Raw genomic sequence first — 22,599 nt, 5'->3', positions numbered from 1 at the left:
AAATCGGGCTCGATCACCAGGCTTATTCACTCAGCGCTAATGATAAAAACCTAAGATGAGCTACCACAGCTACATAGGACAAGTTAAAACGTTTGACTTTACAACATAAATCATGAAAAAGATATTGACTTTGGCATAATAAAGCTGCCTTGCTTCTTCGTGTTCAAATATCACGTTTCTTCTGACATGAAGGCATCAGTGCTTGGGCCAAAGTGTGAACAATAGGAGTGGAAAAGTGTTTGTCGAGTGTCAACTTCAACTCTAAATAGCACTCCTTGCTTGTAGCCTTCCAACTTCTTCATCAGAAATAGACGGCTGAGCAATGAAGTAAAGGGCAAATGACCAAGTTACAGCTTTCAGTCACAAAGCAAAGTGTCCTAACTCTGAACAACAACAACAGCGGCACTGAACATGCATTATATTGTATTTATAGAGAACAATGGTCGTGAAAGCATTGATTAATGATGCTGAGGCTAGTGGCTGATGATCTTTATGTTTTAAAGTTGACACACTTGAAGGAAAATATGCACTGATCAGTTTTAAGCTGCTTTCCCCTCTTGTATCTGTGGAAGCATTGTCTGTTAAATTGTCTGTTAAAATGTTTGAGGCCTATATCAAACATGGCCAAGTATGTCCTCCTTCATTTCTTTTCTTCTTTTCTTTTCTTTTCTTTTTTGCATATTTGGTACACTTTCATGTTTCAGATATTCAAATAAATTTTAACAATAAGCATAAATACAAAATGCAGCTTTTAAATGAAAATTTCATTTATTAAGGGAAAAGGTTAACCAAACCAACCTGGACCTGTGTGAAACAGTAAGTGCTCCCTAAAACTAATGATTGGTTGTGTGACCACTGGCAGCAGGAACTGCAATTAAGTGTTTGTGATACCTGGCAATGAGTCTTTCACATTGCTGTGGAGCAGTTTTGGTTCACTTCTCTTTGCAGAATCGTTTTAGTTCAGCCACACTGGATGGAAACGGCCTGCTTATGATAATGCCAAAGCATCTCAATCTGATTTAAGTCCAGACTACTCAAAACCTTCATTTTGTTTGTTTTTTTTATTTTGGGGGGCAATTCAGACTTGACACTTGCTGGTGTGTTTCTTATCATTGTCTTATTGCATAACTTAAGTGAGCTTGAGCTTCAGGCCATGAACTTATGGCCTGACATTCTCCTTCAGGATTTCTGCTAGACAGCAGAATTTATGGTTCGTCAAGGTCCTGAAGTATGATCCGCTGGTATAATCTGTTTATGAAATGCTGTGTTAGTTTTATGCCAGATGTAATAGGACTCAAACCTTCCAAAAAGTTCAACCTTTGTCTATTTAGTCCACAGAATATTTTCCCAAATGTCATCAAGATGTTTTTTGGCAAATGTGAGGCGAGCTTTTGTGTTCTTTTTGGTCAGCAGTGGTTTTCTCCTTGGAACTCTGTATTGTTGAATCATGACCTTAATCTAACGAGTAAAGTCTTCTGTTCTTTAGATAGTGTTCTGGGTTCTTTTGTGACCTCCTGGATGACTTGTAGATGCATTCTCAGAGTAATTTTCGTGGACGATCACCCCTGGGAAGGTTTATCACTGCTCCAAGGTTTCTCCATTTGTGGATAAAGGCCTTCGTCATGGTTCACTGGAGTCCCAAAGCCTTAGAAATGGCTTTGTAAGCATTTCCAGACTGATAGATGTCAGTGACTTTGTTTCTCATTGTTTTTAAGTTTCTTTCTTTCTTTAAGATCTTTTAGGCTCCTTCATTTTGTGGAAGGTTGTTGACAGGTTCTGTTTGTTTGACTTAACAGATCTGCCAAGAATCAGGCCTAAGTGTGGCAAGCTAAAGTGAACACAGCTTTCCAAAAAAAGTGTAAAAAAATTGTTCGATTGAGGATCTGAAAGATGTAAGTGTGACAATATGCAAAAAAGGAAATAAAAGAAAAAAGAAGAAATCTGAAAGGGGCAAATACTTTTTCACAGCATTGTAGAAATTGCTTCAGGTTGCTCTATAAAACACACCACTAAGGCAGAGTATACAAAAATAACGATTATGACCATGACTCGTGCACCGTTACTTCAGTACAGTGTAAGCATGAAGCGTGGCGTTGGAAACAAGAAAGCATTTTTTAGTTTTGTAATCTCAATGATTTTACTAAAGTTTTTTCAAGTTTCTTTTAAGTTTGTTTTAATACCATTTAGAGGCTGATATATATAAAATAGTTTATACCTTAAAAACATGGCATTTTTTCTACTTTTCTCTATTTTAAAATATTTTTTTTATTCATTAAGGGATAAAAGTAGATTTCCAACATCAAAGAAGATTTTTGTACCAACAAAATAAAATTTACAACATTTGGAATTTATTCATTGTTCAGATTTATATATTGTGTATTGGTTATTATGCACATTGTTGTCTATTTCGATAAAATTTCAGAAACTTGCAGAAGAAAAAGTAAATTTTTTAATGTAAATAATATTGTGGGATTTTATCAAGGTGATATCTGTTCTGTTTATATTCACATATTCACCTGTGGTGTCTCACCTTACTCTAACAATGACTTTATCAGCAATGGACACAATGAGAAACTGATCTTTAATGTCTTTCTGTTTCTTTTATAGCAGGAGTGAGACCCTAACCATTGACATCCCAGTTACACCTGTTCAAACTCACACTTCTGCTGCTCTACGTTCACACCTGTTCCCCTTCAGCACGCCTGTATTTTGCATGAGGTTCGCATCACAATGAGGGAGAAGGGAATGACATAATGGGATTCCTGTGTCAAAGTCTTCCAGCTCTAGCTTTACAGTATCAGTACCTTTGCACTGCCACCTATTTTGACTTAGCCATGCTTCAAGAGTTTCATCAAAAATGAAAAGATGATGGCTTGACTTGATATGTGACTATAAGAAATTTAAAAGAATATTACACTTTCTAATTGTTTTTACATGGTTAATACTCAGTAGTAAACTAAAACTGTTCATTAGCTGTTGCTGTCACTATTTTTCATTCAAGCATTCTGCAAGTCGGTTATTTTGCTTTCAGCTCTCATTAGCAGGTCTATAATTCATATGGTGCATTTGGGCTTTGACATTATGTCATATAGCTTATACCCAGTAATTAGTATTCTTGCTTTATAGTGATACATGCACACTGCTTTTTGTGATGAAAGTTATGGTTTTGATTCCATAGAAAGTATACTGTACTCCACAGCTGGATATTGTATGAAAAGCTTGTATATAATTTACTTGTTTTGTAGGTTTTAGTTTCTACTAAGGCATCCATCATAAAGGGTTTCTGACGTATTTAATAAGGCCTTTGCATGTACTTAATATAGATCAGTTAGACGTAATTAACAAGTCTGTGGTTCTGAAGCAATAAAGAAATCTCTTTGGCTAATGTTTACAATTTTGATAAAAGTTTTTAATATTTTTTTAACAATAATAAGTTGTGCACAAACACTCATAAATAAACCATTAAATGAATGACTTTGATGTTCGCAAAGGATGGCAAAACTATCCGAGTGATTCAGCTCTTCAAGAGAGAAATATATCAACATCTATGTAGGGGTGGGGAACGCCAGGCCTCAAGGGCCAGTGTCCTGCAGGTTTTAGATCTCACCCTAGGTCAACACACCTGAATCAAATGATTAGTTCATTAACAGGCCTGTGGAGAACTTCAAGACATGTTGATGAGGAATTTAGCCACTTAAATCAGCTGTGTTGAATCAAGGACACATCTAAAACCTTCAGGATACCGGCCCTTGAGGCCTGGATTCCCCAACCCCTGGTCTACTGGATGGATTAATCTATTAGACATTCATGTTCTGTTAGTCATTTTTAAATACCTTGTCATGCAAACTTACTCACTAAAAATGGAAGACGTGATAAATATTTTTACCTGCTGAACATTGTAATTTCTATTCCTATTGTGAGCATGGCATCAGTGTGACTCTTCGGATGTAGTATGAAGAGCACACAGAGAAAACACAGACTATCTGATCACTCACCTCGTGATTAACTTCAAAAGGCAACTGGCTCTTAGTTCATTCACTCGTCATTTAGTCAAATTTACAACTCCAAAATGGATGATGCACGATAATAGTTAGAAAGCCGATAAGCCTTGATAAAGGCGCTCTTATTAAAATTCTAATTAAAAAACACACAAGGATCCACACCTCAAATCATAAGTTAACACTGGCACATCCTGCCTAGGCCTGCTACAGCAGCGTGAAACATTTTCACGAATAACATCCAGCTTTGTTACTGTTATGGCTTTTTTTTTTTTGCAAAAAAAAGTCTATGAATACTTGTGTATGCAAGTATCTACTGTAACAACAGTTCAGTGAACAAATCTTATTGTATTCAACAAACAGGTTATAGTCTGGCTGCTTTGCTTATCTATTGTGCATTTACATGCCACCTACTTCAGCTTTTTATGCGTTGCAGAAACATTAGAGACCTGCAAGACAATCGCAACATGCACTCTGTTTAAAAAAAGCCTGTAATTAACAGTGAATGTAACCCGGTGTTCCTGTCAGCAGTGCACATACGTTCAATTCTGCCTAAATGTATTGTGACACTTTCAGCATTTTTTTTTATTGATTGCCTTGTTTGAGTTGTTTACAAATATTGTATGTATGGCTTCAGCAATAAAAAAAAATGGAGGAAAAAAAGTTCTGGTTCTGTTTTAATTTTAACCAATGAAAGGAAATGCTGTCATTTGTAACCATTTGTGAAATTATGGTGTGTTGAAAACACAGTGGAGGGTGACAAGGCAGGAATCTACCTGCAAAACATGTAGCACGTATGAGTGTGTGTGTGTGTGTGTGTGTGTGTGTGTGTGTGTGTGTGTGTGTGTGTGTGTGTGTGTGTGTGTGTTAGTATCTAGTTCCTTGTGTGTCTGTAATGTCCAGCTCTCTAACAATAGACTGATCAGCCATAGGGTGTTGCAATCACATGAGTCAGAAGGGCTGGACTATGTATCCTTGATGCTTAACCTGTTTGTTAAGTTCAAGGAGCTGGAGTCTGTCGCTCGCCTCTGAGCTCCTCTGTCTGGGTCACAGGTAAGGGCACGCATGCTCTGTGTGGGGAAATGTTATCAAATAAATCAAAGCCTTGTTTAACCTTAAATATTGAACTGAATTAATCGATCAGTTAGTTTATCACTGAATGAAATCTGGTCTTGGATTGTTTTCGCAGCATGCTGAAATCTTTTTAAGCCACATTACAAATCCAACAAAATTGTCTCCATGGCATCTTTATAACATCTTCTGTGACTGTACAGCAGCTTGAACATGTACGCCCACAGACACTATTGATAAATTCATCATTTTTACTTATTTTTACATTTTGTTATAATAAAAACTTGTTATTGGCAGAATAATAAGCAGACGTAGACAATAACACATTCTATACATGAGTAGAATTTCAATGTTTTACTTCAAACTTCAAACTTAACTGGAGATATTAACTTTACATTTGAAGCCGTTCTGCCTACAGCATCACCATCTGCACAGTAATAAAACACTTTTTTATAGTTGTCGTCAGTAATTTCAAACTTGTGACAGGACTTTGATCACATTTAGTTGAATAACTATGTGTACCCTTTAAATACGCATACAGAAGTGTTTTATTTGGGCATACTGAGTAGGAGTGTTTTCCAGTTATTGTGTTGCTGCTGTTGTCCAGTTAAAGATCAGAATAGACATCTTCAACTCTGGCCAGGCTAAGATATCTGATCCAACGCTGACCCTCATTGTAAACTGTGTGAACGGTTGCTATCTCAGGATCTACTATGCTGCTTAATGATCAGAAATAGTTGTTGGTGTAAATATAGGCTAATAGGGTGTCCATTTTGCAGAGCTCACCCTTAACAAAATGTCTGACACAGAAGAAGTCGGGGAGGAAGAAGTTCAGTATGTGATCAATTTTACACTTTTTTTATCTTGATGTTATTATGAGTGCAACATTTCTTTATTGTGTAATAAGATAAGATAACCTTTATTAGTCCCACACGTGGGAAATTTGTTTTGTCACAGCAGGAAGTTAATTAAGAGGACATTTTTAATTGTGGCAATGTTTCTGCTCTCTTCCAGGGAAGAAGATGGTAAGAAAATTGCATCTACCCATTATTTTATACACCTGATTTCATTTCCAGTTTACTAATCATGTGTGCTCCTGGTCATCAGCACAAGATGACTCAAAGCACAAGCCTAAGTAAGTTTCTTAACTTTCCTTACGTTGAGCAGTTTAAACCTCACTTAGGACGAATCATTCAACGATAAACTGTTCACACCTGCAGGTTTATGGCAAACATTTCGGCCCCGAAGATCCCTGATGGTGAAAAGGTGGACTTTGATGTGAGTCAGCCTCATCAAACGTCTCTCCGTTTGAAACTGACCAGACACATTTCTCACAATGTTTGGTTTTTTGACGCAGGATATCTACAGGAAACGTCAGGAGAAGGATCTAGCTGAGCTGCAGTCTCTGATCGAGGCTCACTTCGTCCAGAGGAAGAAAGAGGAAGAAGAACTCATTGCCCTCGTTAATAGAATTGTGAGTTGGTTGCAGAGCAGTCACAGTGTCTGTACCCGGCTGAAGTTCACCGTGACTGCGCGCACCTTTGTGTGTTTCTTGGTTGTTGTTTTTTTAGGAGAAGCGTCGTTCTGAGAGAGCCGAGCAGCAAAGGATCAGGGCGGAGAGAGAAAAGGAGAGACAGAACAGACTTGCGGTACGGACGTGGATTTACACCTTCAGTCTACTGTTTATTATTCCACCTGCAGCTAAAACAGTACTGAATGATTGGCTTGTGCTGCGTGCAGGAGGAGAAGGAGCGTAAGGAGCAGGAGGAACAAAGGAAGAAGATGGATGAGGACGCAAAGAAGAAGAAGGCCCTCTCAAACATGTCTCAGCAGTACGGTGCTGGACAGAAGGTCTCTCAGTTTCCTGTGAATGACAGAATTAGAATAGTATGAAGCAGACATCTGCTTGCTTGACTTAATGAGAATGGATCACCTGAGTGGATAGTCCACTGTGATGCTCCTACTGCAGTAGCTTTGCATGATTTACAGTTAAAAGTACTGGGCCCCTCAGTTTACCCACAAAGCTGGTTTTATCTACTCCACCTTTACGACTCTTCTCCCATTAAGCTCTCTCTTTTGATTGGCTGTCTCTGATAAACAGAAGCCTTGAAGGTGGAAAAAAATGTCTGAAACTGAGCATTCCCAGCTCTCTGAAGACTTTAGGATTACTTGTACATATGCTGGAATGCAGTTTAAAATAAGTTAATAATAATAATAATACATAGAGAATGTTGAGGCGAACTCATGCTCATTCTTTATGTTATGTTACGCAGAGTGACACCAGAAGAGGCAAGAAAACAACTGAGAGAGAGAAGAAGAAGAAGATTCTGGCTGAACGCAAGAAACCTCTTAACGTTGATCACCTGAGCGAGGATAAACTCAAGTATGACAACACTATGCAGGGCTTCTTCAGTATTCATAGTTCATCATGTTTCTAAATACTGGCCACAGATAACTCGTGTTAATACTGCAACATATTTAATAGTAACAGGTAATTTGATACGTTTTTGGTATGAATTTCTTTGTAATGACAGTTGGGTTCTTCTTTAGGGATAAAGCCAAAGAACTGTGGGAGTCACTCATGGGGCTGGAGGCTGAGAAGTTCGACCTCAGTGAGAAACTTAAAAGACAGAAATATGATGTAAGTCATGAACTATTAATCCGTTCTGTGATATTACTGTCATTATTTAAAAAGACAAAATAGAACATTGAGTATTTATGACCAACAGCACGAGAAACACCTGAAGGCAACCATCCTGCATTTATCATTTATTGATATTTGTTGGTGTGTTTTGCTAGTTTCACGATTCACGTTAGACCCCGTTGTGTAAGATTATCAGCCTTTTTATTTCGAAACACTGAGGAGATGTTTATGTGCCGTTGCAGATCAACCTGCTTCTCTCTCGTGTTCAGGATCACCAGAGGTAAGCGCACAGCTCCCCCGCTGGATCTCTTCCTATTTTGATGACCTTCTAAGGTTTCTTGTCTTACATAAAGCTTCTGTTTCTCCCTTTCACACTTTTCTAAGATACGATTTCACCACTCACAATCAGAAAATAGATCAGAGACCGCAGTTATGAGTGTATTATGTTCTAAAAAACAGTGTCACTCAGCTCAGCGGATACTCGAGAAATCTATCATCTGTGACATTATTAGAAAAACACATCACGTACCCTGTTCTTATAGTTTGAATTTATTTCTGTTAAACAAACAGCATGCAGCTTGACAGCATACCCCCATAAAGTCAAAAGCCTTAAATGTTTGCGGTTAAAATTTCTGCACTTAAAATATTACCAACTTAATCATTTCCACATCATCTCATGACTCCCACAGTCTTTGTATTTCCGTCTTTAACATCTGTACCCTGGGTAATGGCATGTTGAATTGCTAAATAATGAAACTATATGATATCCGTGTTTATTAAACTCATTGGTATCCCGAACCTTTTCAGTGCCAAAGGTCGTGGAAAAGGCAAGATGGGCCGTGTGAGATAAAGCTGCTACAAGATAGAGTCGAGGCAAACGGTGACACCAGCGATGGACCCTGGTGTCTATTGTCCATGTGTTCATTCTTCTATTGTGTAAGGTTATGTGTCAGTTGCTATGGTCATAAAAGTACAAAACAAGTGTTTCTGTGTAAATCTGTCCACTATAACAACTCTTACACAAAAATTCACACTGAACAGCAAATGTGTCTAATTTTGCATTGTTCTTGTGTCGCTTTAAAAATAAAGAAATAATGAATGTATGATGTATTGGTATGGGGTATGTTAACAATTACAAAAAAGTGCATTGCAGTGCACAAATTACTTCAAAATCCAATAAAGAGGGCATATACATGGTGTCACATGAGTTTTCATTTGTAGCTTTAATCAAAATCTACAGTTGGAGCACATATTCCTCAGCAAGGCTCCACATAGTGGTGATGTATAATATTATTTATGTACTGTTTTACTTACATTAAGAAAAATATAATAATCTAGGACAGAAGTATACGTGATGCCGATGGCGAGTGACTAAAATGTACTTCCCCTGATTATTACTTCCTTGCTGTACATTAAAACTATGTTTCCATATACACATATCCACACCAGTGCATTTCTGAGTTGTCTCTACAGCCTGAGCTGCTGCATGACTCGACAGGGAGGTGGGATGGTCCACATGAAGACAGTGAGGGTCCCCACAAGGATGAAGAGAGCTTGCTGAAGATTGCTCATCCTCACCACAGGTGGGTTTCTCGGATCTCTGCTATCACCTGGCTGGCTTTCTGCAACGCCTAGACACAGAGATGAGAAGACAGATGTAATCTAATAACTGATTTTAATGTCGTCATCACACCGCATTAGGATCATACTGGGATGTACAGTTTCTCCATCAAGTCACACAAGAGAATCATAAGTCTGATTTACTGCGGTAAGTAGAGGGATTTTTATGCTAAAAAGATTTGAAAAGTCATCTGCTAGATTGATTCATTTCTCATGCCTCATATTGGCTTCAAACAAATGTCTAAATGAACTTTTGTACAGAAAGATGCTGTGTTCACAGAACAGTCAGTGCAACAATAACTTCAGAGCACTGAGGAACCATGTATATCTCTAATGTTGCAATAACAAAGCATGCTAAATAGTTAAGGCTTTTCCTAATTCATAAGACATTTCTTTGTCTTTGGAAAAAGAAGTTATATATTGTGGCATGCAGAGGAATCTTCACAAGGAAGCTCCACACACAGATTGAGCTTGCTGTTTGACCCCAAGCTGGTAGGGGGAGCTCTTTATTAAACACTTGCTAGTGCTACACTGTGCTTCGAGGGTCAATAACAGCGTAACAGAACTCATTTATGGTACTGCATTCTTTCTATAAAACAATAACTGTCAGTGACTTTGTACCGCAGTACAAACACAACATTTAAGATAATAGTTAAAAGTAACGTAACCGTAAACAATAAAACAAGAACATCTAAACAGCAGCACATGTCCTAGGGCATGATGAGAGAGAACTAGCTGCTCCCTCAACACGCCACAATATTATATTTACTGGATAAAATATAACTTTGTATGACATTGGCTCATGCTTTTTTGTGATGAATCTGTCACCTTGAGCATGTCAGCAGCCTCATTGCGTCTTTGAGCCATGTCCTCGGACTCTGTCAGCAGGTCGCTCAGCAGCGTCGTCTTATATAACTGACCCACCAGCTCACTCTGCAGGCAGTCCTTCACATGGTTCACCAGGAAGTGCATCACTGCCTTTGGTACACTGAGGCCAAACACAGTAAAACGTATAGTAAGGATTAACGATGTTAACGTTTACTCTGTTGCAGATGAAAAACCGTGAATCCTTACCTGTCTTGGATGTTTTTCCGAACAATGAGGAAATATGACTTGATGAGTCTCTCGATGACCTCACAGTCTCTCTGCTCCCGAGCAGACAACTTTCTTGATACTGGAACAGGCTGACAATGAAATAAGAGAAACTCTAATAGCTATAATATTCGGCAGATTAGTGCACTTACAATACATCTACAGAACATTTTACCAATACCAGATATTGCCATCGAGCAAAAACAATTTTTAAACCTGCTTATACAAATGCAGAGTTCTCACCACATCTAATAGGTTGACAGCATAGCCCTTCTGGGGACTTGCAGTGATAAGAGGCTGGGGCATGGCCCTGTCACCAGCTGGAACCTCCTCGCCCTTTCTCACCATGCTCCTCCAGTTGCCCGTGCCACTGTCTGTCTGGTCACTGACAGAAGAGCTCTGAGAAACACTGGCTGCTCCCTACAGAGGGGAGAGATATAAGAGGTAATGAAAACAAGTAAAATCATCAGCTGATCCAACATTGAAAAAAACAAACAAAAACAGAGCACATCCAGAAGGAATTTCCTGATAATTTTTGACATGCTTCAAATATCAGCATGCCATAGGTCTTCTTTGACTTCAGTACAAAGACGTTCATCCAGATTGGTGCTCATTGTCCTGACTGTGAACTGAGCAAGCAAAGGGAATGTGTGGATAAAATGACAGGCAGTGTGTGACTGGGTGAAGCAATCATGACACAAAGGCTTTTTAAAGTTATTTAACTATATAAAATTTGATATAAATCCTGAGTGTAATTGCTCTTGGCACAAAATGTAACAGATTTACCTAAACCAGATCTTGAATATCTTTCTTTGGAGTGAATATATAATAAAATTACAAAGAGTGTCCATATCATATAGTCTACCAGTGCTAGTAAGGTTTTCTTCAATTCCCCATTAAAATAAACCCCAAAAGAAACAAAAACCTCATGTCATTTCAGTTGAGCTGGGAATTGTGCTTTTTCTATTCGTGCAACCAGCATGCAGAAAATAGGGTTGGATGCAAATCAAAGTGTAAGAGCCAAAGAAACACAGCTTGGCTGATTTTAAAGGAATCAAAGAAAGTCTGGGGGTGGGCAGATGTAGACACAGGCAGGGGAAATGAACAAGACACACCTTAGTGACCTCGCCCTCATGGGCAGAAGTTTCAGTGGGGGAGAGAGACTGCCCCCCAGGACCTCTAAGGGACTAAAGAAAGACATGAGGAAGAAAGGAGAGGAGCATGGACAGGAGCTATAAGCGGAAGGTGTGCATGAGCCTTACATACAGTAAGATAGAAGAAATGCCCGACATACAAGTTGGGCAGCTTCAAGTTAAGCAGACTGAAAGCACATAATTTTTTTATTTGTATATTTTATTATATTCTTATAACTTTATATATGCATGTATACGTGAACAGCTGGTTTTGCCCTGACTAAATAAATCTACATATGCAGGAAAGAAGAAGTTAAAGTGCGTTACCACAAAGCAGTTACTCTCAGACAGACAAACTGTACCTTATCTCTGGGAACAGCAGAGGGCAGATCTCTCAGTCTATTCCGTCTCTGCTCCTACAAAAACAAAATTTTGAAAAATATCACAAGCAGAAGAAGAGAAAATTCTCCCTTTTCTGGAAAAGAAAAATCATAATTAAAAACAATCAGTGTGAGGTGACAAAAGAGGATTACACAAACACTGCATTAAATAAATGTAAATGAAAGTAGTGGCCAATCTCTTACTTCGATGTTGTTGTTCATAAGGCCACTGGCATCAGCAAAGTCGGGGTGTTTGGTGTTGATATACGCCAGCTCAATGGCAACCAAGTTATGTACCTGAAAATCGATTCAGAAAATAGGTTTTTCAGATTAGGGGCTGTTTGTTAACTTCCTTTATAAATACCACAAGTGTGAGGAGTTCCTGACCATTTCATTTGTGACTGGGAGTCTTTTTCTGAGAAGGGATGTGACCACCTCTACTATAGCATCATGAAGCTTTGGAAACCTCAGTAACTCCTGCAGAGATGATGAACAATCAATCAAAATGAAAGCCTAATGTTACAACCTTCGGCAATTACAGCACACCTCTGTGCTTTAGTCGCTGGTGAGGGCGTGTCTGACCTGCGTGCTGTAGTTACTGCAGTGCTGGATGATCCTCTGCATCTCCTCGTGAACGAGCTCCACGCAGCGCAGGCTGGGCTCTTCCAGACGCTTGACCTGCCGCTTCACGAGCAACTCAAACGAAACCTCAGGCACAAACAGAGCCGGCCTCGGGCCCTGACAAAGACAATTAAAGTGTAAGCTTTGAAAAAAGTGCCTTTTAAGACAATCAAATCAACGGATGTCACAGAAACCAACCGTTGCATTTCTGATTGCAGTGAGCACGTCAATGGTTGTCAGACCGCCCAGAGGATCGACTGACTCCAACGTGCGACCGAACGTCTCGTGGAATATATAACAAATCCGTGCTCCACCACACCTGAGGAGGAGAAAGGACCACATTAAAGCACACTCAGATGCAGAATGTGCTTTCATTAAGGAGAGTATGATGCTAGCGCCCCTTGGTGGCATAACAAAGTAAATGCAGTTTAGAGTTGTGTAACTCACAGTTCAGCTGTCTCGATGTACTTGGCTGTGCCCTCTATTGTGTTGCAGTACTCTGCAGCAAACTTGGTGATAATCTGCAGCAACGTGGCACTCTTATCCTCGACAGGTTCACCGTAACTGTTGAGTAAAGACTGATACTGCGCTGCCAGCACATTGATCCTCGTCTTCAGCTCAGGGAGACAGTCTCTGATGTGGTGCATCAGTAACCTGTGGTAATAAGAAAGGAAGTCGGCAGGCTTGTTACGGACTAGTGTAGCCAGTGCTGTTTCATCTTGTCAGGAAGGGACTAAAACTCAAACAATTAGGCTAAAAAAAAGGTCAATATTTCAAATTTAAATACATACATAATGTATCACTTTCATACCTGTTCAATGTTCTAGCCAGATATTTGGTTCCATTTCTGTTTGCGAGGGAGGGGTACTTCTTTTGTAAGAATGCATGTTCATCTCGAATAGAATCTGCCACCAGCTTCTTCTGATTGATATCCAACTGGCTCCTGATCAAGTGCACAAACAAAAATAACTATGAGGCTGAGTTGAACTTAAAAGGCGCAGTTTTGCCTTGTGTGACCACTCACTGCACCGATACCTGTTTACTACTCCAATAATGCCCAGTTTAACAGGGATGACTCTGCCCATCAGGACATCCATGGCGTCCGTACCAGCATCCATCAGGTCAAGCTTGGTTATCACTGCTAGCGTCCTCCTACCTAAACACAGAACGCACAAACCCAATGTTAAAAAAACCACTGCTGAGGAAAGAAAAGCAAAGAGCACGTGAGGGAGAAATGAAAATAAAGGCTTGTGCTGATTTAACTAAAAACAACCAGGAGAGAAGAGGAAACCAAAGCAAAACAGGGATGCCATTTACCATCAGGGTCAACCTCACGGGCCACCTTGAGAGCCTCTGATGTCGCCATATCTGTGTTGGCAGCAGTCACAGCCAAGATGATTGAATTGGGGTTGGAGATATACTTTAAAATCAGCTCTCTGATCTGGATCTCTATGTCTTTTGGCTGATCGCCCACTGGTACCTGTTTTAACAAATACAAGTAGACTTTATCCATGGCAGATGACCACAGCTGATTAATAAATAGCAGTGGGGTATTAAAGCCTACAACCACATAACTACTCATGTAAGCACATTTATTTAACACTTATCAGTCCTTTCAAGCTACATGTAACTAGCTTTCATCTGAATAATCAATGAATGTGACCTGGACAGAGATACATGAGCAAGGAGAAAGAAAAAATCATTAAATCAGCTAATGTACAATATGGATCAATATGCTTCCTAGTTCCTGTTATAAAACGTACAAATAACTTAGATCCAGCACAAAGTCAAGACTTGCAGTTGCTTTTAAGGACTTTTTTTTAAAGGAAGAACTATTCATGGTTTTTAAACCTTTTCTAAACTTAGAGATACCCTGTATGAAATGTATCTGCTAGATGGTTTTATCTTCTTAGATCACACAGGTCTAGACTTGGAGAAGCAAACTTGTCTTACCTTGGTGATGCCAGGAAGATCCACTAATGTGAGATTCACAACTTGTGGAGAGAAGATTTTTAGGTGAATGGGTTCATCGCTAATTCCCTGCAAACATAATAAAGCACCTTTCAGGTTGGTGTGGACATTTAAAGCTCATCCATTTTCTCCACTCATGTTTGACACTCACTTTGTTACTGCCAGAAATTCGTTCCGTTTCTGTCTCGATTTCGTGTCTGATTTCCTCAAAATCTGCGTAGATCTGAAAAGATGATTTAACCATGAATATTAAGGGGGTAAGAATGAGCAACATTAATTTTAAAAAGCATTTGTTGACACTGAAAAGACAAGGACAGCCGAGAGGAGCAGAAAGTACATGACAGGGAACACTTACAAAGAAATCCTGAGAAAATCCAATTGATATCACGAGGCTCTCAGCACCTCATAAGAGCTTATTTGTTCAAACATGAAGAACTAGAGTAAATGAAACTCAGAAAAAGACACAATGTAGCTTTGGAGGACATTAGCCCTGTGGCCAAAAAGATATTTTTAGCAGCTGAAAGGGTGTGTGTGCCTGATCCTGTAACATGTTTTACATTTGAGGCATGCCGCAAAACCAGAAAATGTCGCCCTGTTCAATGCATATGTGTCAAAGTAAATATGGGGCAAAGAACAAAGATGTGTCTTTTTTCACCTTTGTATTTGAAATATTCAGATGTTTCTAATACACAGTACAGCATGGGCATGAGAGTGTTAACCTTGTGGAGAATAGGCTGAAAAGTCTACCTTGTTTTTGGTGTGTAGGAATTTGCCCCATTCTTCTCCATCGATGCCTGCAGAAATACAAAGTCGAGGACAGATGTTTTAAATACAGATTACGTGATAGATGTGGCCTTGAGACAAACGTTACTATTATTACATCCCTGATTTAAATGTGTTTTCTGCCGGCAAGGATGTGAAAGATAAACTCTTCAGAGGAGAAGGCGCCACAGCTGAAGAGCTGTTCTCACATAACAGTAAAGGAAGTAAATAACCTAAAGCAAAAATAAAGTGCATTCTGGAAAGCAGAAACCTAGAAAGGCTATTTAAAAAAACAAAACAAATCAAAGTAAGCTGATTTTTGATGCAATAATCAACAGGTTGGGGTCTGTTGTTCATCTGAAGGAAGCTGCTCTATGAGGCCCTTATAATTATTTTCAACACAATTGTATATTTTTTGACCAGAATATACCAACTCTCTTTAACAAACTTCAAATGACAGACACCAGCCTATTTGGGCGGAAGGGCATGAGATGAAGCCACATGGTTTTGCAGTTTTGGAAAAGCTATACAAATACAAAGCAAGATGGGGACAAATACGGAAAAGAGATGGGTGGTGGGGAGCATTGGATTCGGTGGGGGGCTGATTACATAAGATACAAACACAGTGGGATACAGAACATGGGAAAAGGAGACCTTTGTAAAGGCGTCCGTTTTTCTTGGATTCTGCAGTTAAAGAGAGACGACAGGAGAGAAAAGAGTTAACTCGGCAATCTGCAGCCCCTGCATGAGACTCTGCAGTAATGCAGAGTCACTCTGCAGTCATTCCCAGAGGGCAGGACAAACTACACGCAGGATCTTGGCACATTTCAGTTCCTTGTTTTTGTTTTTTACTGAGAAGCGGGTGGCATCTGTTCTAAATCAGAGATAATAACACCATCAATACGAAGTCACTCTAACTGCTCTAACAATAAAAAGCAATTAAGAATCTGTTTAAAGAGCTCCCTTTATTTTACATTTTATTAAAGCTGTAAATTTTGTCAGAAAATTGGAAGCATAGTGGACTAATCCAACTACTAAACAAATGCCAGTCTGAAAAATGCGTTAGCAAACACCAAAGGCTGAAAATGTGTAAAAAGTTGACTTTAAAACGAACTATTTAGAAAAATATAAATGTTCATTTTCGACATAAAAATTAGAAGAGGGGACAGTTATGTTACCATTCTCTTCTGTGGGTTTTCTGCGGTCTTCTTGGTCGATGTGCACTAGCTGGAGGACGAGAGGCCGGCGTGTGACAACACCAGTCCCTCGTGGCAGAATATCCCTGCCAACCAGGCTCTCCAAAACCGAACTCTTCCCGCTGCTCTGTAGAAAGTAACAACAACAAGATCATAAACAACAAAACTCCCCCCAAAGGGCGTAATCTTGACCCAATTTTCACCAAAATTAAATCAGCTCGAGCTTTTATTGGTATCTACCACCATGCAAAATTTAAACACAGTACTTAGAAAACTGTGGACACCAGACTGGTAACAAACAGTCAAACAAACCCAATTACACACTCCCTCATTGGCCAGAAAAAGTTGTTTTCAGCATACAGAAAAAAACTCTTAACTGACACAGAGTTTTACATTCACAGACGAGATGTTGGTGCCCCACACAAAAGAAAAACCTCCCGACCATAATAAATGTATTTTACCGGTGTGGTTAATCAGGGCTTCATTTAATCGAACATCGTTTTTAATTACATGGTCAGAAACAGCAAAAAGCATCACTTTGGTCTGATTCACTTTGCTGTACATGAACCAATACTCTCACACAGGAAGCCCCATGAGAGGTTAGCATTACACTATTTTTTAAAGCCCATTTTCGCTGAACAAATGTTTTCAGGCATTAGTAGAGGAACTAGTATTAATTTAGGAACTAAAGTTTGGAGTTCTGACAAACATTCAAGTTTTTTAACCTGTGCACTATTTTTGTCTACACAGGAGGGAAGCGCTATAATGCATTAACACCAGTATAAGGGATGGTGTTTCTATTGATACAGGACTGTGTGAAAGTCTCAAGCCACCCCTCATTCCTTTATGTTTTACATGGAAAGGGGGAAATAAATGCAACGATTATTTAAACCTGCAAAAATATATGGAAACACAGTACATAAGGCAGAAACAGAATTTGTAAAATTCTAATGAGCTTTAAAGTCAAACTTTCATATGACCACCTTTATTCTTCTTCACAGCCTGAACTCTCTAAGGCAAACTTTCTTGCAATTTCTTTAAGTAGTCTTCAGGAGTAGGATTTGAATGATTTGAAATTGAAGACCTGCTGATTTTCAGTTCAGTTTTTGTGTAATGTTGGCATAGCTCAGCCTTTCTACCTTTTTCAGTTCCTTAAGAAATGCTTCTTGGCAGCCACCATTTCTGATTGGTGAACACTAGATGTATCAACTGAAGAGCCAGATGCATCTCTCAGGTCACTGCTGGACTTTTACCCTATTTCTTAAGGACATGACTTTCAGATACTGTGCATCTGCTACAGGTAGGTTTTTAGGCCTGTGACGATTTCTTTTATTCTCCACTTGCCCAGATTCTTCAATATTTAAGGAGACACTTGCATAGCGCTGTAGGCTTGATTCAGTTTGTAGTTGAGTCATCTCTAACGAAACTGTGTGTAAAGTGAAATACTTCACATACAAAATGCACATAAACGGCCAGGTAATCTTCCACAGTAGGAGCAGCAGCTGTAGCAGTAGCTGTAGCAGTAAACCTAAAGTTGATCTGACTGCTATAAGTCGGTCTAATGATGGACAAGACACACACACAAAAAACAATTATTAAAACCTTCAGTGTAATCTCTGAGCTGCTCTTAACTGAAGCAGAGCATTGACAAGGACAAAGATTAAAAGAACAGACACAAGCACGTTGCATCCGGTCTTAATGGGTCAAAAACATCCTTTGGCTTGCCTGGTTTTACTCTAACACCCTCACATCCCTGCCAATACGTCTGAGACAGTCACATCCCATTAGCCTTAGGCAAAACCTCCCACTTTAAACCACTTAGGCTTCAATGTCTCACTACTCCACAAGGTAGTGAGAAACTGTATTATAGATGTTGACTTCATGTCAGTAATAGTTTTTGTGGTGCTGCTAAATTGCACTTGGGTACAGTAGGGTGAAAGACGTTTTTAATTAATTGTTCACCACTGTAATATTAACAAAGATGCGATAAATATAACTAATAGTATATTAAATCTCTAAAGAATTGCCAGATAAAATACTGATGGGATGCACTAGTTGTAGATAGGTGTTCTTCAGAAATTGGCAAACTTAAATTTAGTCTAGGTTATTCATAAAGTCGTAAGTACAAATTGTGTTTTCCATAAAAACGACAGACGGCTGGTCAAATTGTTTATGTAACTAGATTAAGAAAAACAGCACTTGATTTTGTTTTCTGGAGACTAACCACAAGGCTAGAACATGTGGATAAACACTACTGTAAACTGTCAACCGTAACCCTGCTTACTTTACTATGGCAGTAAACTAAAACAATTAAAAATCCACGTTATGCTTTTATGGACAGTTAATAGTACTGTGTCTGCGTGAAAGTGAAAGAAAAACTGCGGTGAAAACAAAGAGTCAAAACAATAAGTTGCTGCAGGCTAACTAAAAGTTAGCTTTCACGCAAAGTGACGTCTCTCACCTGTGTTCCCACAACAACTATCTGCGGCAGTTGGATTGTGTCTGCGCCGACAGTTGTAAATACGTCTTGCAGCTTGTTTATGACAGGTATAAGTGCCTCCATTAGCGCCGATTCTAAACCTGTCAAACAAAGAACTTTCTTAACGCACACGGGTACAAAGTCATTCAATGTCCCGCAGCTAAAAGCTACTGGTTTGTCTTCGGATCGGACATCTACGCACGTAGTTAGTCACAGTTGCATTATGGGACTTGACGTTCACGACAGTCAAACGCAGCTACGCCTCTTTCTCGGGATTCGATTGTTGCCGAACTACATTTCCTAGAGGCTACATCGTGAGCCGTACTCCCACAATAATAATTATTTTTCCCGCAACGCAACAGTAACCACGGTGAGCGTCAAAATATTTATAGGAACACAGACAAAAATTTAATTCTAATTCAAAGTTTTGTCTGGACATTTTATTATGCGCTGGTTATTGCTTATTTTACTACATTATAGCAGAGTGTCAAGTGCACTTCATACAGGAGCGAACTAATGATATTAACAGTGTTAAACTCAACCAGCACTGATGCTTGTAGTACACAAGAGGCATTAAAAGCCTATATGCTTCCGAGGCAGTTCAGTTTTAACAGTCCTTCCACAATTTACTTTACACATACCCTAACACAACAACACGTTTTTAATGGAAATAACACAACCAGACTGATGCAACATTGACAATTTATTTTTAAGCAATAAGGAAGCGTTTTAATTTATGACAACTCAAATAAAAAAAAAATGAGTATGTTAAGTTCAGCATACTAGCGTTTGCTGATACTATTGTGCTGACTTCTTTAAATATAAACTTTAGTTATTAATGATTAATGAATATTGGAGGCAATACATTGTTGTGGTATGTTGTGTAATACATGTCAGAAACATTGTGGGTCTCAGTGAATCAGAGAACCACTGCTAGGCCTGCAAAACCTTTGTGAAACATATTTTATTTGAATCAACATCATTTGTATCTGACAAATTATCTTGAGGCTTGAAACATTAACATAGATGAAGCAATTTCCACTTAAATCCAAGTCCCAAACAATCCTCTTACTTGTATTTTTGGCTTTCCAGCTATCAACCAATTTCTTTCATGTTGAACTGGCTGTAATTTCATGATCATAGTGTTCATAAAAGGTCCAGCATTGTAGAGTACAAGAATATTTTATTATTTCAAGTAAAAACTCCAAAACACAAGTTAGACAAACCAACATGTGGAGGTTTACAGGTTTTTTGTTTCTGCTCATTTGACAGCTGCAAGCAAAACACTGCTGGCTGCCACTGTTTCTGCCAGTATATGTGATTGTGGAGTTAAAATAACAAACCCTTTACAAAGAACCTGTACAAAATAGTGGTAGGCGAACTCGTAACACATACATTTCTGTGCAATATTGAGCAACATATATTTTTTTCTTAAATTTTATGTTATTTATTTTTCCACAATTGTAACAAGATAATGTTTTTAAACTTCATTATCAAAAGAAGGTGCTTGGAAAAAATACTGACAAAACTGCTTACTTCACCACTAAGCAAAAAACTACAACAATCACTCACAAGTGAAAATATGCTGGAAATATGTTGGAAAAAGATAGCTTATTTCATTTTAAAACTAAGCTAAATTGCCTGTTTATTCAGTGCCTGTCATTCCTGAATGTCAGTGCTTAACACAAATGTTCACGCTTCACAGTATTTTGAACCAACTGGCTTTCTTCAACTTGAAAAATACAAATATGTTGTATGCTTTTAAGGCATTTTTTTAAGCCATTTACATTGCACCCTATGATGCAGTGCAGTCTGTGTAAGTAGTTACCATATTACCTCTGCGTTGCGTTACTGTTCTACAGTGCTGTTTCGACGTACCATGAAACCGGTTTTCAGTCTGTTTGGTGTGTCTGTCAAAAGTAAACATTCTCTCAATATCATCAAACATATCATTGATAACCCCGGCTCCAAAACCACCTTGAAAGTGTCTTTTATGTCTGCTGTGGGACCTGGAGTGTTCATCAAAGTGTCTTCGGTGACGGGCGTGTCTGTTCTGGCTGTAGATGTCAAAGTCCTTAAATATGTCATCAAAACTGAAGGTGAAAGGTTGGTGGGCACCTTGTCTGTGTTTGCCTTGCGTCTCCCCATCGAAGTACGCGTCAGTGTCCCTGAACTGATCATACTCGCTTCTTCTTGCCTCATCTGATAAAGTTTCATAAGCTGCACAAAAATACAGAAACACAAAATTCAGTCAAAGTGAGGGAGTTTTATTATCTCAACATTAAAAAAGGTGTGGCTGAAAAAGCCCCGACTAAAGGCATGACTAACCAAACTGTAATATAGGTAATTGGTGATCAATTAAAGGACAAACTTATCCATTGGATCAACATGTGCCACCAAGAAAACCCCAACATGCATCAGTGTTCCTTATCATTAATTATTATTAGTAGTAGTAGTAATATCAGATTCACACATTGTACTGTTCACATTTCATTTGTCACTCATAAATATAAATTTTAACAGTCTAAATATCAATTTTCCTGTTTGATAGTGAATTAAAACGCTACATTACAATAACAATCATATCCAAGACATGCCAGATAACTACTAATTTTCCCAAAATACGCCAAAATAAACAAATCAGCTGTACCTCCAGCAATTTCCCTAAATCTCACTTCAGCATCAGGGCTCTTGTTCTTATCTGGGTGATATTTCTTTGCAAGCTTGTGGAAAGCCTTCTTTATCTGGCGCTCTGTGGCCCCTTTAGGCACTCCCAGTATGTCATAGTAGTCCTTCTTGGCAAGTATCAGCTCTGTTATCACGAGGACGCACACTGCAAACGTTAGCACAGAATGTGCAGCTGCCATGGCTCCAGTGTCCTGTCATTCAAGAGAGAAAAGTACAGCACAATTAGTGAGTTTCAAGCCAGACAGCACGGTGTAACTGGTAGTATGTCCTAGCCTCTGAAGAACCACCGCCTTTTAAACGCAACATCTGTCTTAACCTACATTTGGAGAATGAAAACTTAGCCAATAAGAAAAGAACTGGTACAGGCTACTGCTGTTTGAATTAGAATTTATCTTTTAAATTTTTACATTTTTAAACGGCGGCACCAACCTCTCTTAATACTAGCCTGCCGTGGCTAACACATGCTAGCGGTCCCCATCACAGTCTACTCAGGTTCCGACTCAATCAATTACCTGTCTGGGTGTCGTCTGCCGCTTCCTTTCTACACAAGCGGTCATTAACCGTTTAACCAACACCAAACATCATGGTATTAAGTTGTTATTAGTAGGTGTTATAGACGAGTAGTGTGAAATGAGACTAGTTCCATGTCTTCTTCACTAGTTTTGCGGTATCTCTTTAGACCTGACGAATTCTATCTTATCTGCCCTCTGTCGGTCAATGCCGTAAATATTCCTTCTTAAAATGTCCATAATTAGTGTTGTGAGTCCCACAGGCACTCGCATTAGTTACTAAACTCGCTATAACTATTTGAATACGCACAAGTGGTTTTATTTAATTTTGATGCAAAAGATTTTGCTGTTTATGTGATTGAACTATTTGGGTAGCATCTCTTTAATTCCACCTGCAGCGCTTCAATTTTTAACAGCAAATCCCGAGTTTCAAAA

The 22,599-nt window shown here is 38.9% G+C and overlaps 4 protein-coding genes across 7 annotated transcripts in view; 2 read left to right on the top strand and 2 right to left on the bottom strand.

Annotated features, from left to right (window-relative positions):
- cald1b (caldesmon 1b) overlaps positions 1-4,638 on the top strand; it is a 29,380-nt gene extending 24,742 nt beyond the window's left edge. Inside the window, exon 18 of the mRNA XM_042227617.1 lies at positions 2,608-4,638. The gene's annotated coding sequence lies outside the window, so the exon portion shown is untranslated. The remainder of the gene's footprint in view (positions 1-2,607) is intronic.
- A 285-nt stretch (positions 4,639-4,923) lies between these two features.
- Positions 4,924-8,905, top strand: tnnt2d (troponin T2d, cardiac). The gene is made up of 12 exons (XM_014339209.2): positions 4,924-5,051; positions 5,849-5,903; positions 6,084-6,094; positions 6,177-6,204; positions 6,290-6,347; positions 6,427-6,543; positions 6,641-6,718; positions 6,810-6,920; positions 7,343-7,452; positions 7,620-7,710; positions 7,956-7,993; positions 8,521-8,905. The coding sequence occupies exons 2-12, from the start codon at positions 5,866-5,868 to the stop codon at positions 8,561-8,563; spliced, it is 723 nt and encodes a 240-aa protein (XP_014194695.1). The 5' UTR covers positions 4,924-5,051; positions 5,849-5,865; the 3' UTR covers positions 8,564-8,905.
- Positions 8,906-8,917: 12 nt separating this feature from the next.
- Positions 8,918-19,210, bottom strand: dnm1l (dynamin 1-like). Of its 3 annotated transcripts, XM_042227620.1 has the most exons (20): positions 18,950-19,210; positions 16,471-16,615; positions 15,947-15,976; positions 15,278-15,324; positions 14,682-14,753; positions 14,513-14,599; positions 13,877-14,039; positions 13,595-13,715; positions 13,371-13,502; positions 13,007-13,213; positions 12,758-12,878; positions 12,521-12,676; positions 12,326-12,415; positions 12,143-12,235; positions 11,921-11,974; positions 11,541-11,612; positions 10,669-10,845; positions 10,408-10,517; positions 10,162-10,321; positions 8,918-9,344 (listed from the first exon to the last, which is right to left on the bottom strand). In XM_042227620.1, exons 1-20 carry the CDS (start codon positions 19,049-19,051, stop codon positions 9,288-9,290), a joined length of 2,196 nt encoding a protein of 731 aa, XP_042083554.1. In that variant the 5' UTR covers positions 19,052-19,210; the 3' UTR covers positions 8,918-9,287. The 3 variants fall into 3 exon arrangements, with proteins under 3 accessions (XP_042083554.1, XP_005939785.1, XP_042083555.1); XM_005939723.3 differs by lacking the exon at positions 11,541-11,612 and having other exon boundaries at positions 18,950-19,208; XM_042227621.1 differs by lacking the exon at positions 15,947-15,976 and having other exon boundaries at positions 18,950-19,208.
- A 703-nt stretch (positions 19,211-19,913) lies between these two features.
- On the bottom strand, positions 19,914-22,472 carry dnajb9a (DnaJ heat shock protein family (Hsp40) member B9a). Of its 2 annotated transcripts, none has more exons than XM_005939736.3 (3): positions 22,085-22,472; positions 21,618-21,846; positions 19,914-21,187 (listed from the first exon to the last, which is right to left on the bottom strand). In XM_005939736.3, the coding sequence occupies exons 2-3, from the start codon at positions 21,832-21,834 to the stop codon at positions 20,763-20,765; spliced, it is 642 nt and encodes a 213-aa protein (XP_005939798.1). In that variant the 5' UTR covers positions 21,835-21,846; positions 22,085-22,472; the 3' UTR covers positions 19,914-20,762. The 2 variants fall into 2 exon arrangements, with proteins under 2 accessions (XP_005939798.1, XP_005939796.1); XM_005939734.3 differs by having other exon boundaries at positions 22,168-22,464.
- Between the last annotated feature and the right edge of the window lie 127 nt (positions 22,473-22,599).

The sequence above is a fragment of the Haplochromis burtoni genome, unplaced genomic scaffold, assembly GCF_018398535.1.
Source record: "Haplochromis burtoni strain Fernald_Lab_line unplaced genomic scaffold, NCSU_Asbu1 Contig_272, whole genome shotgun sequence".
NCBI classification, from domain to species: domain Eukaryota; kingdom Metazoa; phylum Chordata; class Actinopteri; order Cichliformes; family Cichlidae; genus Haplochromis; species Haplochromis burtoni.
Note: the sequence above shows the minus strand (reverse complement) of the source record. Positions and strands in the feature narration are given on the sequence as shown.

Coding starts and splice junctions, on each gene's coding strand:
- dnajb9a (XM_005939734.3), bottom strand. CDS start 22,212: ATGACCGCTTGTGTAGAAAGGAAGCGGCAGACGACACCCAGACAG. Junction 21,847..22,167: donor GGCAGACGACACCCAGACAG/GTAATTGATTGA, acceptor CTTGAATGACAG/GACACTGGAGCCATGGCAGC. Junction 21,188..21,617: donor ATTTAGGGAAATTGCTGGAG/GTACAGCTGATT, acceptor ATTTTTGTGCAG/CTTATGAAACTTTATCAGAT.
- tnnt2d (XM_014339209.2), top strand. CDS start 5,866: ATGTCTGACACAGAAGAAGTCGGGGAGGAAGAAGTTCA. Junction 6,205..6,289: donor GACTCAAAGCACAAGCCTAA/GTAAGTTTCTTA, acceptor TCACACCTGCAG/GTTTATGGCAAACATTTCGG. Junction 7,994..8,520: donor CGTGTTCAGGATCACCAGAG/GTAAGCGCACAG, acceptor GAACCTTTTCAG/TGCCAAAGGTCGTGGAAAAG.
- dnm1l (XM_042227620.1), bottom strand. CDS start 19,051: ATGGAGGCACTTATACCTGTCATAAACAAGCTGCAAGACGTATTTACA. Junction 12,416..12,520: donor GCAGTAACTACAGCACGCAG/GTCAGACACGCC, acceptor TCATCTCTGCAG/GAGTTACTGAGGTTTCCAAA. Junction 9,345..10,161: donor AGGCTGCTGACATGCTCAAG/GTGACAGATTCA, acceptor CTCTGTGTCTAG/GCGTTGCAGAAAGCCAGCCA.